General features: G+C 39.0%; 1 protein-coding gene across 1 annotated transcript in view; it reads left to right on the top strand.

Moving 5' to 3' along the window:
- The window catches only part of Ophn1 (oligophrenin 1), a 333717-nt gene that overhangs the window by 294399 nt on the left and 25000 nt on the right, over positions 1–14318 (top strand). Inside the window, exon 21 of the mRNA XM_057759550.1 lies at positions 12477–12624. Coding sequence (XP_057615533.1) covers positions 12477–12624 — 148 coding nt within the window. The remainder of the gene's footprint in view (positions 1–12476; positions 12625–14318) is intronic.

The raw sequence follows: 14318 nt of genomic DNA, 5'->3' as shown, positions 1-14318 counted from the left end.
CCTTATTTACTTCTGTTTCCTTGTGGTAAAGATGCTCTTCACTTCCACAGTCTAAATCATACTATGCTGGTCCAAAAGAAGCACTCCACTTGATATCTATCATTCTATTCTTCGTAGAAAACACATAATTACCAATTCCAGTCAGAACATTCTTAGCAGGATCTGACTGCATTCTTTCATTCCCTTGGTGTTCTCATTCCAAGGCAACCAACCAGGGAATGGATAGACAATCAGAGCATGGGTTACAGACCTAGTAAATATAGCTAATGGAAGGCAATGGTTATTTTCTACAGTAGATGCTGTACTTTAAGGGAAAGGAGACCATATTGGGCCTTAGAACTTGGGCTCTAATCACAATTCTATCTTCTACTAGTTTTTGGAGCCCTGGGCAATACATAACTCCTCTTTGGATATTAGTTTTTCCACAAGTACAATGTATGAATAGGACCAAATAGCATTCTACAATATTATATCTAAAAAGAAAATCTTAAAGACTATGTGTTGCTGAGTCAAAAGACAGTCTTAGTGACAGCCCTCTTTTAAAAGCTGGCTCTTGTTTACAAGAGACGTGACATTTTCAAAGTTATGTAGATACTCCAAGCAAACTTGGTGACACACTTGATGTTTAAAGTGGTTTGTGCCAAATGCTAAGAGCTTATTATTTTTGACCCCATTGCCACCTTTCTTTCTAATGCATTTTAAAATACAATTTCTGCTAGTATAACCAGACCTCAGAAAAGTTCAATCTAGCCTCAGCCAGAGTATAAATGGAGAGTTGGTGGAAAGCTGGCATTCTTCAGGGCCAGATATTATAGCTTAGATTTCTAGAAATTCAAGGTAGGCTTTTTTTGTTGTTTTTCTTTTCCTTTTCTTTTGTTTTCTACAATCTGATATATGGAACCTGGAAGCCCATCCGGGGTGAATCTCCATAGTTGTTCATCTCTGTGAACATTTGCAAGAGTTGAATTTTTGACAATTTGAAAATGACCATCTTTTATTAAACTTTATTCTCACACCTAAATGCATGACAGAGGAAAGTCTACAATGGGAGAAATTCATCACCAAGCTTAGGTAAGTAGTTCATGAACCCCCAGTTCATTGAAGGTAGTTCATTTCTGGCTGTGCCTCCAAATTTCAGTGTTGTAATTCACATTTACTCCTCAGAACCCTTTAGAAAGAGGAGGAATGTCCTGGAGTTGGACACCTGACTCCAACCCTAGGCAACAGCCAACAGCTACCTAAATAGAATTTAACCTTGGATATTGATTTCCTTTTGACCAGGCATTGAGGATTTTTCTCAGTGAATATTTTACACGGTACTAATCATGTGTCCACAAATAAGCACTATTTTGGCCCAAGATTCTATTCTGACCACTCTCTGAGATTGTTTTCCTGTACTCACTCTTAGTAACTGCAAGAGCCTGGGTATTCTTACCTAGTTTGCAGAGAGAAGTCAGTTAGTCATATAGTTGCTGGAATTTTGATGCGTGGGAAACATGTACTGCCTGATCCTGCTCCCATTCAAATAATCATTTATTTGTTCAAATTAAAATGTTTCCTTCTTATATAGTAGAAAGAGTGTTATCCTTGAAGTCAGACACTTCAGAGTTCATAACATGGCCTTGCTACTTATTATCGGGTAGCCTTGGAAAGATACACTCTCTTTATTCCCAGCCAAACCCTTGGCCTTAAATCCCCTCTCCAGCCTTCTCTCCAAGCTGGTCTAGTCTTTCTGTTAGCAAAGAATGCCTACTTACTCTTTCAGCTATGTAAAAGATCCCAGAGTCTAGAGAAGGAACAATGAGGACCAATGCCCTATCAAATTCTATTGGTAATTATTTACTTTTCATTTATATTTCCAACCATTCTTTCCTCTTTTAATACTATCAATGGGGTGGATAGATGGATTAATTCTGTGCTGACCATAACGTAATAGTTAGTTAATTATTCATATATTTAAGACCCAAGTTTTCATTGGAGAGACAAGAAATTATGAAAAGTCACTAAGTAAATTTATATATATATAACATTACTTAGAACTGTACCTAACACATAAACATGGTATAGGAGTTTACCATGAAAACAGTCCTTTACCCATCACTTGTCCCTGGGAAAAGTTTGTACTGTCCAAGTTGTACTTTAGTCACTTGTCTGAGTCCACAGTTAGAATCATTCTCTCTTTCCTTCTCCGCTCTCACTGTTGCCTTCCCTTCACAATGATATCAAAAGGCATAAGAGAGCTTGGTTCTCTATCTTCCATCATTGACCCAGTGTTTCCTGTGAGTTTGGGGTTTGTTTCTTCTATTTAGAAGGTATACTGTCCATCATTGGAACCAATTTAGAACAAGCCCTTTCATGGATAGTCAAGAAATCAATGGTGGAATAAGCAGTGCAGGCTGGGGTTCTTTTCTTGCGCTCTCCAATTCCCTTTTCATCTATAAAAGTCTCCTCATTATGTTTGGACGCTCACCTTCCTGGACCTAGATAGAAGTGGAAGGACCTTGGACTTCCCGCAGGGCAGGGAATTTGGACTGCTCTTCAGTATCGAGAGGGAGGGGGAATGGAGTGGGGGGGAGGGGGAGAGAAGGGGGAGGGGAGGGGGCAATGTGTGGAAGGAGGGGGAGGGAAATGGGAAACGGGGAGGAGGCGGAAATTTTAATTAAAAAAGAATAAAATAAAAAAAAGTCTCCTCATTAACATTGGGCTACCTACAGTAAATCAAGGGATTTGGGGCTCTTGATTACAGAAACCAATAAAGTGTGCTCCAAATAACAAAAAGCAGAAGCTCTTGCATTTGTCTTCTTTCTTGCCCCTCTCTTTTTTTTTTTTTTTTTTTTATAGAACATCATTTTTATTTTTATTTTTTTTTACTTATTTATTTATTTTTATTCTTTTTAAATTAAAATTTCCACCTGCTCCCCATTTCCCATTTCCCTCCCCTCCTCCCAAATATTGCCCTCCCCCCACTTCCCTCCCCCTATCCCCACTCCTCTTCTCCTCCCCCCACTCCATTCCCCCTCCCTCTCGTTACTGAAGAGCAGTCCAAATTCCCTGCCCTGCGGGAAGACCAAGGTCCTTCTATCTACGTCCAGAAAGGTGAGCGTCCAAACAGGCTAAGCTCCCACAAAGCCAGTTCATGTATTAGGATCGAAACCTAGTGCCATTGTCCTTGGCTTCTCATCAGTCTTCATTGACCGCCATGCTCAGAGAGTCCGGAATCAACCCATGCTTATTCAGTCCCAGACCAGCTGGCCTTGGTGGGTCTTGCCCCTCTCTTAAGAGAAACTATGCCATCTCCCTTCCAGAGTTTTCCTTCTCAGTCCCACAAGTTAGGTCTGCAGGTAATAGCCTGGTTCTCAAGTGCCCATGATATTCATTCAATGAATGGTTACTAATTTTGTGGTATATAACAATCAAAATTCTGGCACTGGGAATACTCCTATAAACCAAACAAAAGCCTTTTAAAATAAGTCTCATATTTTTCTGGGGAAAGACCAGTTAGATATATTTATCAAATGATAGTAAATACTCTGAAAAAAAAAAAAGCCAGGTAAAGGTTAGTATTTGTAAAATAATGAAAGAAGGCCTTTCACAGTGGAAAATTTAGACAGCGATCTCCATGAAATAAGTATATGAGCTATGGTAGCTCTCTTAGAGCTCTATGAATACTAAAATCAATTATAGGGGCCCCGAGGCAGATGTGTGGTTGGTATGTTGAACAGCAAAGGGAGGATAGTGGAATGAGCAAAGCAGCCGTTTGTTTCATTTCTCTTCTCAAAGGCTACACAAGGGCTAAATTCATCCTTCAAAGGACGTGGGCCAGGCAGTAAACATTATTGATTGTGTTCCGGAAATGGAGACAAGAGGATTGCTGTAAGTTAAAGGCCATCCTGAGCTACATATAATGAGTTCCAGGACAGCCTGGGCTACAGAATGAAACTCTGTCTCCAAAAGTAATCAAAACATTGAAACGAAATACACAAAGTGAGGTCTTTAGAGGGCCCACAGAACAGAAAGAGGTAAATTACTTCTCTTACCAAAGAAATTGCCAAAATTTCCACATTAACGTTTGGCTCCACGGTTTACATCTGCAGACCAGCTTTGGGAGGGATGTTGCAATCTGTGATGACTTTGGGGTTATGCAGGCCACATTTTAATTTCAGAGTGGTCACATAACCAGGATTATATGGCCCCTCTACTTTTCTCTACTTCTCCCATTTGGACAGAATACAGCTTTAAGCTTCCCATTTACCCTCTCTGAGGCCGGATTCTGATATATTGGCAGAATGGGTCTCAGAAGGTTCCTGATCAGTGTCTCAGTCAACTTGGCACCGCTTCCTAAAGAAAAGCAGGCTTCAAGAAAGTGTTCTTGTCAATGCGCTGCAGATAGTTTGTGTAATGAGGTAAGGGATAAAAAGATCATTTGATGTGGCACAGACTTTGGAGAGCCACTGAATCCCTGTCCTCTGTTTTCTGTGCTGCAGAAGCATTTCCGCCACCCCATTTCTTCCCCCCTTGCTCTTTCCCTGACAACAAACATTTCTTTCTGCCTGTCTTTACCCAAGTATACATAGGTGTAATTTCTTTGTAGTGTTGCTGATAATTATAATCATTACCATATATCGATAGCTGGTATTTTGCAGTCTAGGCTCATAATCTCATTCAATGACCACAATTCTGGGAGGCAGTCATTATGTTTTTAGCAACTGAAGTCTCGAGTCTCACCTAGGGTTGCATAACGAGTAAGTAGCAAAGCCTCAACACAACTGACCTTGACTCCAACTAGACTCAGTAGTCTTTGTGCGCTGTACTCTCTTTCCTATTCCAGTTGGACACGTGGTGAAAAGGTTTCTGTTATGTAATATTGTACTGGGTCTGGCAGCCAAGATTCATCTGCTCATTGCAAAAATGGTTATTGAGCTGCAGCTTCTTGTCTGGTGCCCCATTCCACCCTTGCTTTTACACATGCACGGGTAGGAAGTCTCTGACATCAGGAAATGACTATGATTGCCTGGGAATTTTGTATCAACTAGTCCTTGGGAAGTAATGTGTTAAGTATCATGATGGAAATGTGCCCTAGATTCTATAGATGTTCATGGAAAAATGATAGTGCTTTCTCCATCACCACCACCTCCTCCTTTATGTCTTCTCCTGTTCATTCTTGTCTTCCTCTTCATTTTCAGTCCTTTTATTTTGGATGAAATATAAGGCGATATAGTTGAGGGTGGCCTGAATCCTTGATTCTCCTGCGTTAGCCTCTCAAATTCTGGGACCACACTTTTATATAAGCAACCTGGCTACAGAAGTTCTCTTGGAGCAGTTAGTTCATGAGGAAAATCCTCAAAGTCGGAAGATTAATTGAGGGACCAGAAAACTCTCTGTATTAAAAGTCTTAGAAGTAGGTATTGTAAATGCAGCGGTTCAAGTAAGGCAGAAGTTCATTTTTCTCTTGTGTAGAAAACTAGAGGTGACACACGATAGGACACCACACCATCCTCATTACATGGATGAAATATCGAAGCTTTAGTTAGTGTTCCATTTGTCCTCTTTTGTGGTCCAGGGAGAAAGGGAAAAGAGGCAGAATGGAACATATAGAGCTTCTTTATAATAACATGATTCAAAGGATTGCATGCATCATTTCCAGTTCATTGTTTAAGACAATTGTTTAAAGCATTGTTTAAACCAATTCCTCAGCTCACAACAAGAGAGGCTAAGAAATGTAGGCATGGGGCTAAGTTGGGGTGGAGAGAGATGGCTCAACAGTTAAGAGCATTGCCTGCTCTTCCAAAGGTCCTGAGTTCAATTCCCAGCAACCAAATGGTGGCTCACAACCATCTGTAATGAGGTCTGGTGCCCTCTTCTGGCCTTCAGACAGAATATTGTATACATAATAAATAAATAAATAAATAAATAAATAAATAAATAAATAAAATTTTTTTAAAAAAAAGAAGAAAGAGAGAATGGGTGTTAGGATGAGGAATGAGTAACCTCTTCCACAATTAGGGATGTGGTCTGCTCATCACAGAAACTCTGGATACATACAGGAATGAGAGATCAAAGAGACAGAGAAGTACTAAAAAGTCAAAGAAACAAACACCAAAGAGCAGAAAGAGTGATCATAACACAGAATAGGGGTAGTCTGGGGTGAATGGAGCCATACAGGGAAATAGGAATTGGAGGTTGTGAGCAGTGGCCAGAATTTAGAGTATCTCCTGCTAGTAAAGGAACTCAATTTGAACTTTGTACTCCAAACAATGAGGCGTCACTGAGATCTTTTAAACTGAGGAACAGCACAATTAAATTTGAGTTAAGAAAGATCACCCAACTTATACCAGAGCAAACAGATTTAAGAAAGGAGTGACTGGAAGCAGAAAGCACAATTAGGAGGCCATATAGTAATCAGAAAGGGACATAAAACTCTGAGCTAAGGCAGTGTCAGTAAGGAGACAAGAGAGATCAAAGAGATAGAAGGAGGTACAATTAGGAAACCTTGGTGAGTAAATGGATGTGAAACTGGAGACAGGGAGGATATTGGGATGATGTACAGATTGGGCATTACCATTATTTTGCATAAGAAATTATAATAGAAAGAGTCAAGTGGTGATACCTTTTGAAATGTTGTTTGAGTGGCTTCTGGGTTGTCCATAGCATCACTGAGTAACTAGATACACTGTACAGAAAAAACTAGATGAGTCTGGGAGTGCAGGAAGTAAGAATGGATGGAACGGCTGTGGTAAGTCTGTGTTCATGAGTTCACAAGAGCACTGAGAACGCAATCCTGAACAATATCAAGATTTATTGAGAACCAGGGAAAGACACAGGGCAAGGCTCAGAATCAAACAAAGTAGAAAGGAATGGGGAAGAGATTATTGGAAAAGGACTAGGTAATTGTCGCAATACTCATGAAAAGTCAAAGTCAGGTTTAAAAGTTGCTTGGATCTGGAAAATAGGTTAGGGCTGATTATTGTGAAAATTATCTAGAGCTGAAGAAATGGCTCAGCAGTGAAGAGAACCAGCCTACAGTAGATCCAGGTGGAATTTGCAGCTCTCCCATGGAGGCTCACACCCATTTCTAAGTCCAGTTCTGGTAGTCTAATGCTCTCTTCTGGCCTCCAGGCATGACACTCATTTAATGCACAGATAAACATGCATGTGAAACATTTATACACACCAAAATAAATAATAAAATTTAAAATCATTCTGAAAGAGAAGGGGTGTGGCCATGGCCACATTGAGGAGCAGTGGAAGTCAACCAGGTTAGGGAGTAAAGATGAAAAAGTGTATGGTGTCAGCTCAGGAAGAATGGTCCGGATGAGAGAGTTCAGTATGTCTGAATGCTACAGAGAAGTAGTAATGTACAGAAGTAGCAGATGATGCAAGAGGGTCCTTCAAGAACCAGCAAGAGATCACACGGGATTGAGGGCACAAGTAGGACTTTCTGGTTTTTGAAATAAAAACTAGAGATGAGGTAAGTTGAGTTTATGAGTTTATGCCAGTGAGAAAATAGAAAATTGAAAATATTTCCTTCTAAGGACCTCTGCTTTCTCTGAAGTGTGAGACAGGGTCATCTAAGTGGAACTATCCTTTGATAAAGTGTGTTACGAATGCTTGGTAACCATTGCAAGAGGTAGCAATGATGAGGCTGTCTCCAGGAATAATGCTTCCTTTAGTGCTATCCAAAGTGTTAGATGTTTTGGTGGTTGAATGGATAGATGGATAGATGGGTGGATATTTAAAAAACAACCAAAAAAAAAAAAACGCTAACACACTATGTATTCTGTTTTCTCACTCCATTGAACTTTTTCAAAGTGTATTTAGAAACTCAATCTAGAAAGAAAAAAAAAACCTTTGACGCCCACCCACATTTAGTAATTATTTTGCTATTCTTATCCTGTTTTAATAAAGTGAGGGTTTTTTTTTTTCAACCTTGACTTTATTTTGTCAGTTTGGACCAATAGTCCTTGATTGTAGAGATTGTTCTGTATATTATATGAATGCCATGTTTAGCATCATCCCTGGCCTTTCTCTACTACACACCATTCCCCCTCCTACACTTGTGACAACAAAATATTTCTATAGGCAACATGAAAGATGCCCTCCGAGACAAAATTCCCCCCAGTAGGGAAATTCTCTTGTTAAAATAGACAAGTCCTTGAGAAAGAGAAAGGGAGGGGAGAGATGGGAAAGAGAGAGAGAAGAAGAAGGGGTTAATGCTAGAGAAGCACTTTTATTTACTAGTTGGCCATTATATTTGATTATATTTGAAGTAAGTGTAATCTCTCTTTGGGCAGATTGGAATATTGTGGTTCAGAGAAGTTAAATAACTTTACTTATGATGACTAGGTAACAAATGTTACACCTGAGATTTGAATGCAGGCATGTTAGATCCCAAAAATTTGGGTTCTTTGTTAATCAGCAGTAAAAAGCAAATAAAGATTAATACATACTCACACATTGCAAAACCATCTTTAAATTATGCTGTCATATTCATACTGTCCTATCGGCTATTTTAAAATATTTACTAAATCTTTCAATCTCATTTCCCATGAATCTCCATCATGTTTTAATAGTTACATAATAGTTGTCTCTAGCTGAATCATAATTTATGTGACCATATTCATGTTGTATTATTTTTAGAATTTCATTTAAGCAATGTTGCATGAAAGTTATCAGCATATAATTATGTGAGTGTATTTGCTCCATGAGAGTCCTAGAAGTGGTGATAATCAAAGGAACATTTAAAGTCGCTGCTTGAATGAAACCAAATATAGCTAAAAACAAATCACCATCTCAGCAGAGCTTATAAAGATGGCGTTCATCCATGTATTTACTAGTTCAGTGTAATATATTAGTCTAATGGAAAATGTGATGTATTGTTCTTTTTAAATGCATTTTTTGATTGACAGTGAAGCTGTTGCATTTTCATGTTTCTGAGCTATTTATTTTTCTACCTTTTCATATGTCCCTTTAAACTTTTCTTCATATTTTTTCTGTTTTAGAAGCTTGCTTATTTCTTATTATTTGATATTAGCTCATTGACTATTATGTGTATTGTATTTTTCTATAATGTACCTTAAAATGTATTACTAGTATCTTTTTTCTAGATTGATTATTTTTCATTATAGCTACCATTCATATTTTGCTTAGGAAAGCATAATTGGACTAGTTTTCAGGTTTATAATAGAGGCTAATAATATGCAATTTTGGCTGTTATATTTGCTAAGCTTAAAATTATCTCTCTCATAAGACACAAAAATAACTCTGAAGGAAATATGTTATCTAAATGTTAATTTTTATGTATGATATAAGATATGGATTAATATTCTGATTTTCACAACACAGTGTTATGACTTTTCAATTATTTCATTATCATGGCTGATCTTTCTGTACTGAGTTGCCTTTCTGAAAAAAATATAATTATTTATATAGTTTGTAGGACTTTATTTGGACTTTCTATATACATTGATCCATTTTAACACTGCCACCAATGCCACACTGTCTTGATTATCACAGGTTTATATAATAAGGCTTGAAATCAGGTAATAGCAGACCTCCAACTCTATTTTTCTTTTAAGATATTATTTCAGTTAAGTTCTTTGAATTTTCTTAAAATTTTTTTTTTCTTATAAATTTTGAATGAGCTTATTCTACCAAAAACCTTATTGGGGTTGTGTTCAATCTGAAGTACTTTGGAAGTTTCGGTAACGGGGGAAACTGTGTCCTCTCTGGTATTTTTCATGGTCATTTTTATTGCCTTGCCTAAGAAAGACCCTGCTGTGCTCTGCTTAGACTCCCCTTTCTACACTGCTGTCTGCATAGATCTCTGTAATTTGCAAGTGTGATAATGATCAAAAGCCTTGCCTTGTTTGTTTTCATCATCTCCAGGAAACCACTAACTGTCATAACTACCTTCTCAATGGCTCAGAAACCACTGGTGCATGTGTTTCTTCTGTTTGGTTTTGTCCTTTTTATTTCTTGTGTCAGACTGCAAGAAAATAAGGCCCTATGGCAATATCTTATAAAGAAGTAGTTGAAATGAGATGTCTTCCGGACATCTTGTGTGTCTTATTTATAAATGTGTGTGCCTTGTGTGTCTTATTTATAAATGTGCTTGATTTTTGAGTCACCAGGTCAAGGCACTCTCATGGATCTCAGAGAGAGTGGGGAATATAATAGACTTGCTTTTATAAAGCTTAAAATCTAGAACAGCCATAATTGAAATCAGTATGGCGGTTTCAGAAGAAAGAAAGACAGGTGGGAGGGAGGGAGCAAGGGGGAGAGAAAAGTTTTCTTAGTTAGGGTTACTATTGCTGTAATGAAACACCATGACCTTTATGAAAGGGTCCATGTAACAGTTCATCCTCAAAAGGAATGAGAGCAGGAACTCATGCAGGGCCGGAACCTGGAAACAGGAGCTGATGCAGAGACCATGGAAGAGTGCTGCTTACTGGCTTGTTAACAACCACATGGATTGGTCAACCTGTTTTCTAATAGAACCCAGCCTAGGGATGTCACCTCCCACAATTAGTTGGGCTCTCCGCCATCAATCACTTAATAAGAAAATGCTCCACAGGCCTACCCGAACCTTCATCTATGGAGATACCTTCTTAGTAGAAGTTCCTTCCTCTCAGATGATAAGGCTTGTATCAAATTGACATAAAACTAGCTAACACAAAAGCTAACAATAAAACTACTATATGACTCAGCGGTGCAATTGCTGAGCATATGCCCAAAGGTCTCTACACCCTACCATAGAGATACTTGCACACTCTTGTTTACTGCTGTTCTGTACGCAATGGCAAGGAGATAGAACCAGCCTAGATGCCCAACAACAGATGAATGAAGAATGAAAATGTGGTACACATATACAGTGGATTATGTTCAACCATAAAAAAAAATGAAATCTGAAGGAAAATAGATGGAATTAAAAAATATATTGAGGCAACCCAGAATCAGAAAGGGAAGCACTACTATTCTTTCTCATATAGAGATCCTAGCAAGTTTTTAAAGATGTGCATTTAGATGGAAGTGACTTTGTGTAGATGCCAGGAAACTGGGAAGGGGCCCGTGAGAGAAGACAAAAGAGACTTCAGAGGAGAAGAGCAGGGAGGGTAATAGAACATGTGTGGTCTGGACGTGATAAGAGGAATACTGGGTGTGGAAATGTTTAAGCAGACATTGGTGGGGCTGCAGAGAGAAAATGGAGAGGAGAAGGGGAAGAGTTAACAACAACAATGGTAATAGCAATAATAAAACTAGTTAGGAGACAGGAAATAAACTAAGTGAAAATATGTTTATTTAAAGGTATGTATTTGTGTATATATGTTTAAAAAGTGATAAATGTCAAAACAACAAAACATGATCAGGGAAGAAAAAATAGGAAGTGTTGGGTAGAGAGAGGTATGTCAAAGTTTAGATGCATTGAATTGGAAGGCCTTTATAAGAAGGGCAGGCAAAACAGAGCAAGCAAGCCACATGGATAGTTGGAGAGAGAAATGAGTTCTCTGCGTATAATGAGCAATCAGTACAAAGGTTCTGGCATGTATAAAGCATAGGAAGGGGTATTTGTAACTATTACAGTAATGGAGTAGGAGTTCCCAAAATGCTAGCTAGCTATTTCAGTTCTCTGATAGGAGAACCCACTGTGTCCAAGAGTCATGCGGCTCAATACTCATCTACTTACCACTGTTTCATCGTCTCTTACTGTCACCCATGAAATCCATGTTGGCTTGTGATTGTATGTACAATGTTCCTGTTAATTTTGCCACTTTTACACAAGCATTTCACATGTTAGCAATTCTAATCACAGCTATTCTTGTACTCCTCAAGAATCATACACACACACACACACACACACACATATAATCCAAGGCACTTTTGATTTTCTTTTCAATTTTATTTTCCTTCCATTTTTTAAAAATAATTAACATGCCATATTATGAAAATTTATGTAGGTGAACAAAATAATATGAGAGAAAACCAATTTTCTTCTTTTTCTTCCTCAGTATTGAGACAACCTGCATATCTAGATCCTTAAGTATCCTTTTCGAAATATTGAGTGCATACATGTATATGTACGCAGGAATGTGTTTAGTAACCCTTTATCCTCACCTCCACCCATACAAAGCAGCTCGACAGGCCTCTTGGGTAGTTGCTGTTATCCTCTTATTCCAATTGAGAGAGGATGCTGAGACTCAAAGGTAGATGTCTTACTTAAAGTTTCACTGGTAGTAAGTATAAAGTCCAGGGTTACTTCACTGTTCATATCGACATTCTTTCTCCACACTGAGGAGATCAGTTCTATGCATTCATCATGGTAGGAGACATTTGAAAACTTGCTGGTAGAGGGAGCAAGAAAATTCCCCCAGTCCCATTAGCTGCTTTAGCATTCACATGGTCAACCAGATACAGTGCTGGACTGCATCAAGGAGTAGTTTGCTAATTGTCTCTTGGGTATCTTCCTTCCTTCTCTACAGATATATTTGGGTCCACCCGAGGACAGCCAAGTACCTCCAGTGCCTCCACCTCGAGTGACAGCAAGAAGGCACAAACCAATCACAATCTCGAAGCGTTTGCTGAGAGAGAAGACAGTGTTCTACACTTCTTCCCTCGAGGAAAGTGAAGGTCAGTGGTTAGCGCGACAGCTACATACAAAGAAAATAGTGGAGGAAGAAATGGGAGTGTAGCTATTTCATCCATGCAATGATAGACCTTTCATAGGTCCTTGGCTTACAAGCAGTCAGGAGAAGCTAGGCTTATAGTTTGTATTCTAAGAGGAAATTAGATTACTGGCAGTGGATGGGGCAGGGGTGAATCCTACACGATCCCTTGCAAGGCTAGCATCAAATCCAAGTTATTCATAGGTATGTTACTCTAGTTCATTGAAATATGTGTTCAAGGTTCTTGCTAATGTTCTGAGAATGTAATTTAAATGCAGCTACCATGGGTTGAATAATGGTCATGTTTCAAGTAATTTGAAAGAGGCCAAATGAAATTAAGCCACATGCCCCTGCCCTCATGGAGCTTATAGGACAGAGGAAGATATGACTATGTGAGAAAATGAGCATCATCCAATGGGATGATTCTTCCTGAAGAGATTGCACCTATCCTAAGTGGGCCTTAGCCCCTGCCACTCCTCTGACTACTTTTATCTCCTCATGACCAAACCAAGCACTGCACTATTCTTGTGAACTGGTGAGCTACATGTGACAAGTAACCCCTCTCTCTTTGTGGGGTACTGGACGCTTTCAGGACACTAAACTTGATCCCTCTCTTTTCATCCCCCTCATCCCCCTCTACTGCTCTTCTTTTTCTAATTTTGATATTTGAAGACTCCAAAGGTCGTAACCCCCTTTCCCATGCTTTTTTTGTACACCGCCTCTCTAAGTTTCTTGCATGTAAAAAGTGTCTAAATGCTGCAGAGGACTCCCCAGTTCATTTAGATACAGGATTCGTTCTACCCTTTACATTCACATCTGACATTAGAAATTCAAGAGGAGTGGACCATGATTTGTATTTTAATTTAATGGTGGTGGCTGGAACCTAGCCCTTTGTACAATGACAGGTGATCATTCTATCACTAAGCTCCACATCTCTTCCTTAGCCCAAAGTAACTCTTGATTTTCTATTGCTTTTGAACCTACTTCTTTCATGGTGCCTCCCCTCTCAACTTTCAGCTCCAGAACACTGAGGTCAACAGTGTTGGTCTTTCCTGGTAGCTCTTTGTCCTTTCTCTCTCACATTAGGTCCATCAGCAGTTCATTTGGGCTGTGGATGTACATCACATATGAAATCCCTGGTTTCCCTTTGGACCACACACGCTGAGGTTGTACCATCTCTTCTCAGCTGTCAGTGCTGGCCTGCTTGAATGCCTCTAATCCATTCTCCAAAGCAGCCAGTAAATTGTCCATCCTTTCAAAAATGCGAAGCCCATGACTTCATTCCTCTGCTCCAAACTTTCAGTGACCTCTCTTCATGTTTCGAATAAAATTGTTTTTATGCTATTTTCAGTGACCCCTGCTTATCTGTCTGAACTTTCTTTATGTACTTTCTGTCCCCTTTGCTCTCTGTTCTCTAGTTTCATGACCCTTGTTATTCCTTACGGGTCTCAAGTTTACATTGCCATCTCCTTGTAGAGACCTTTTCTGAGCACCCAAGTTAAACATTTCTTCCTTCCTGTCCCCTTACACTGCTTTGTTTTATTCATGTCACCTGCTACTACTTGATGACATATTTAGTAGCTACTTTCCCCCTAAGAACGTTAGATCCATTTTTATCACCAGGTCTGGGACTAATCCCTGCTATACATTGTGTGTGTT

This window comes from Chionomys nivalis, chromosome X (genome assembly GCF_950005125.1).
Source record: "Chionomys nivalis chromosome X, mChiNiv1.1, whole genome shotgun sequence".
Taxonomy (NCBI): Eukaryota; Metazoa; Chordata; class Mammalia; order Rodentia; family Cricetidae; genus Chionomys; species Chionomys nivalis.
The sequence above is the reverse complement of the archived record's forward strand: the minus strand, read 5'-3'. Positions and strand labels throughout refer to the sequence as shown.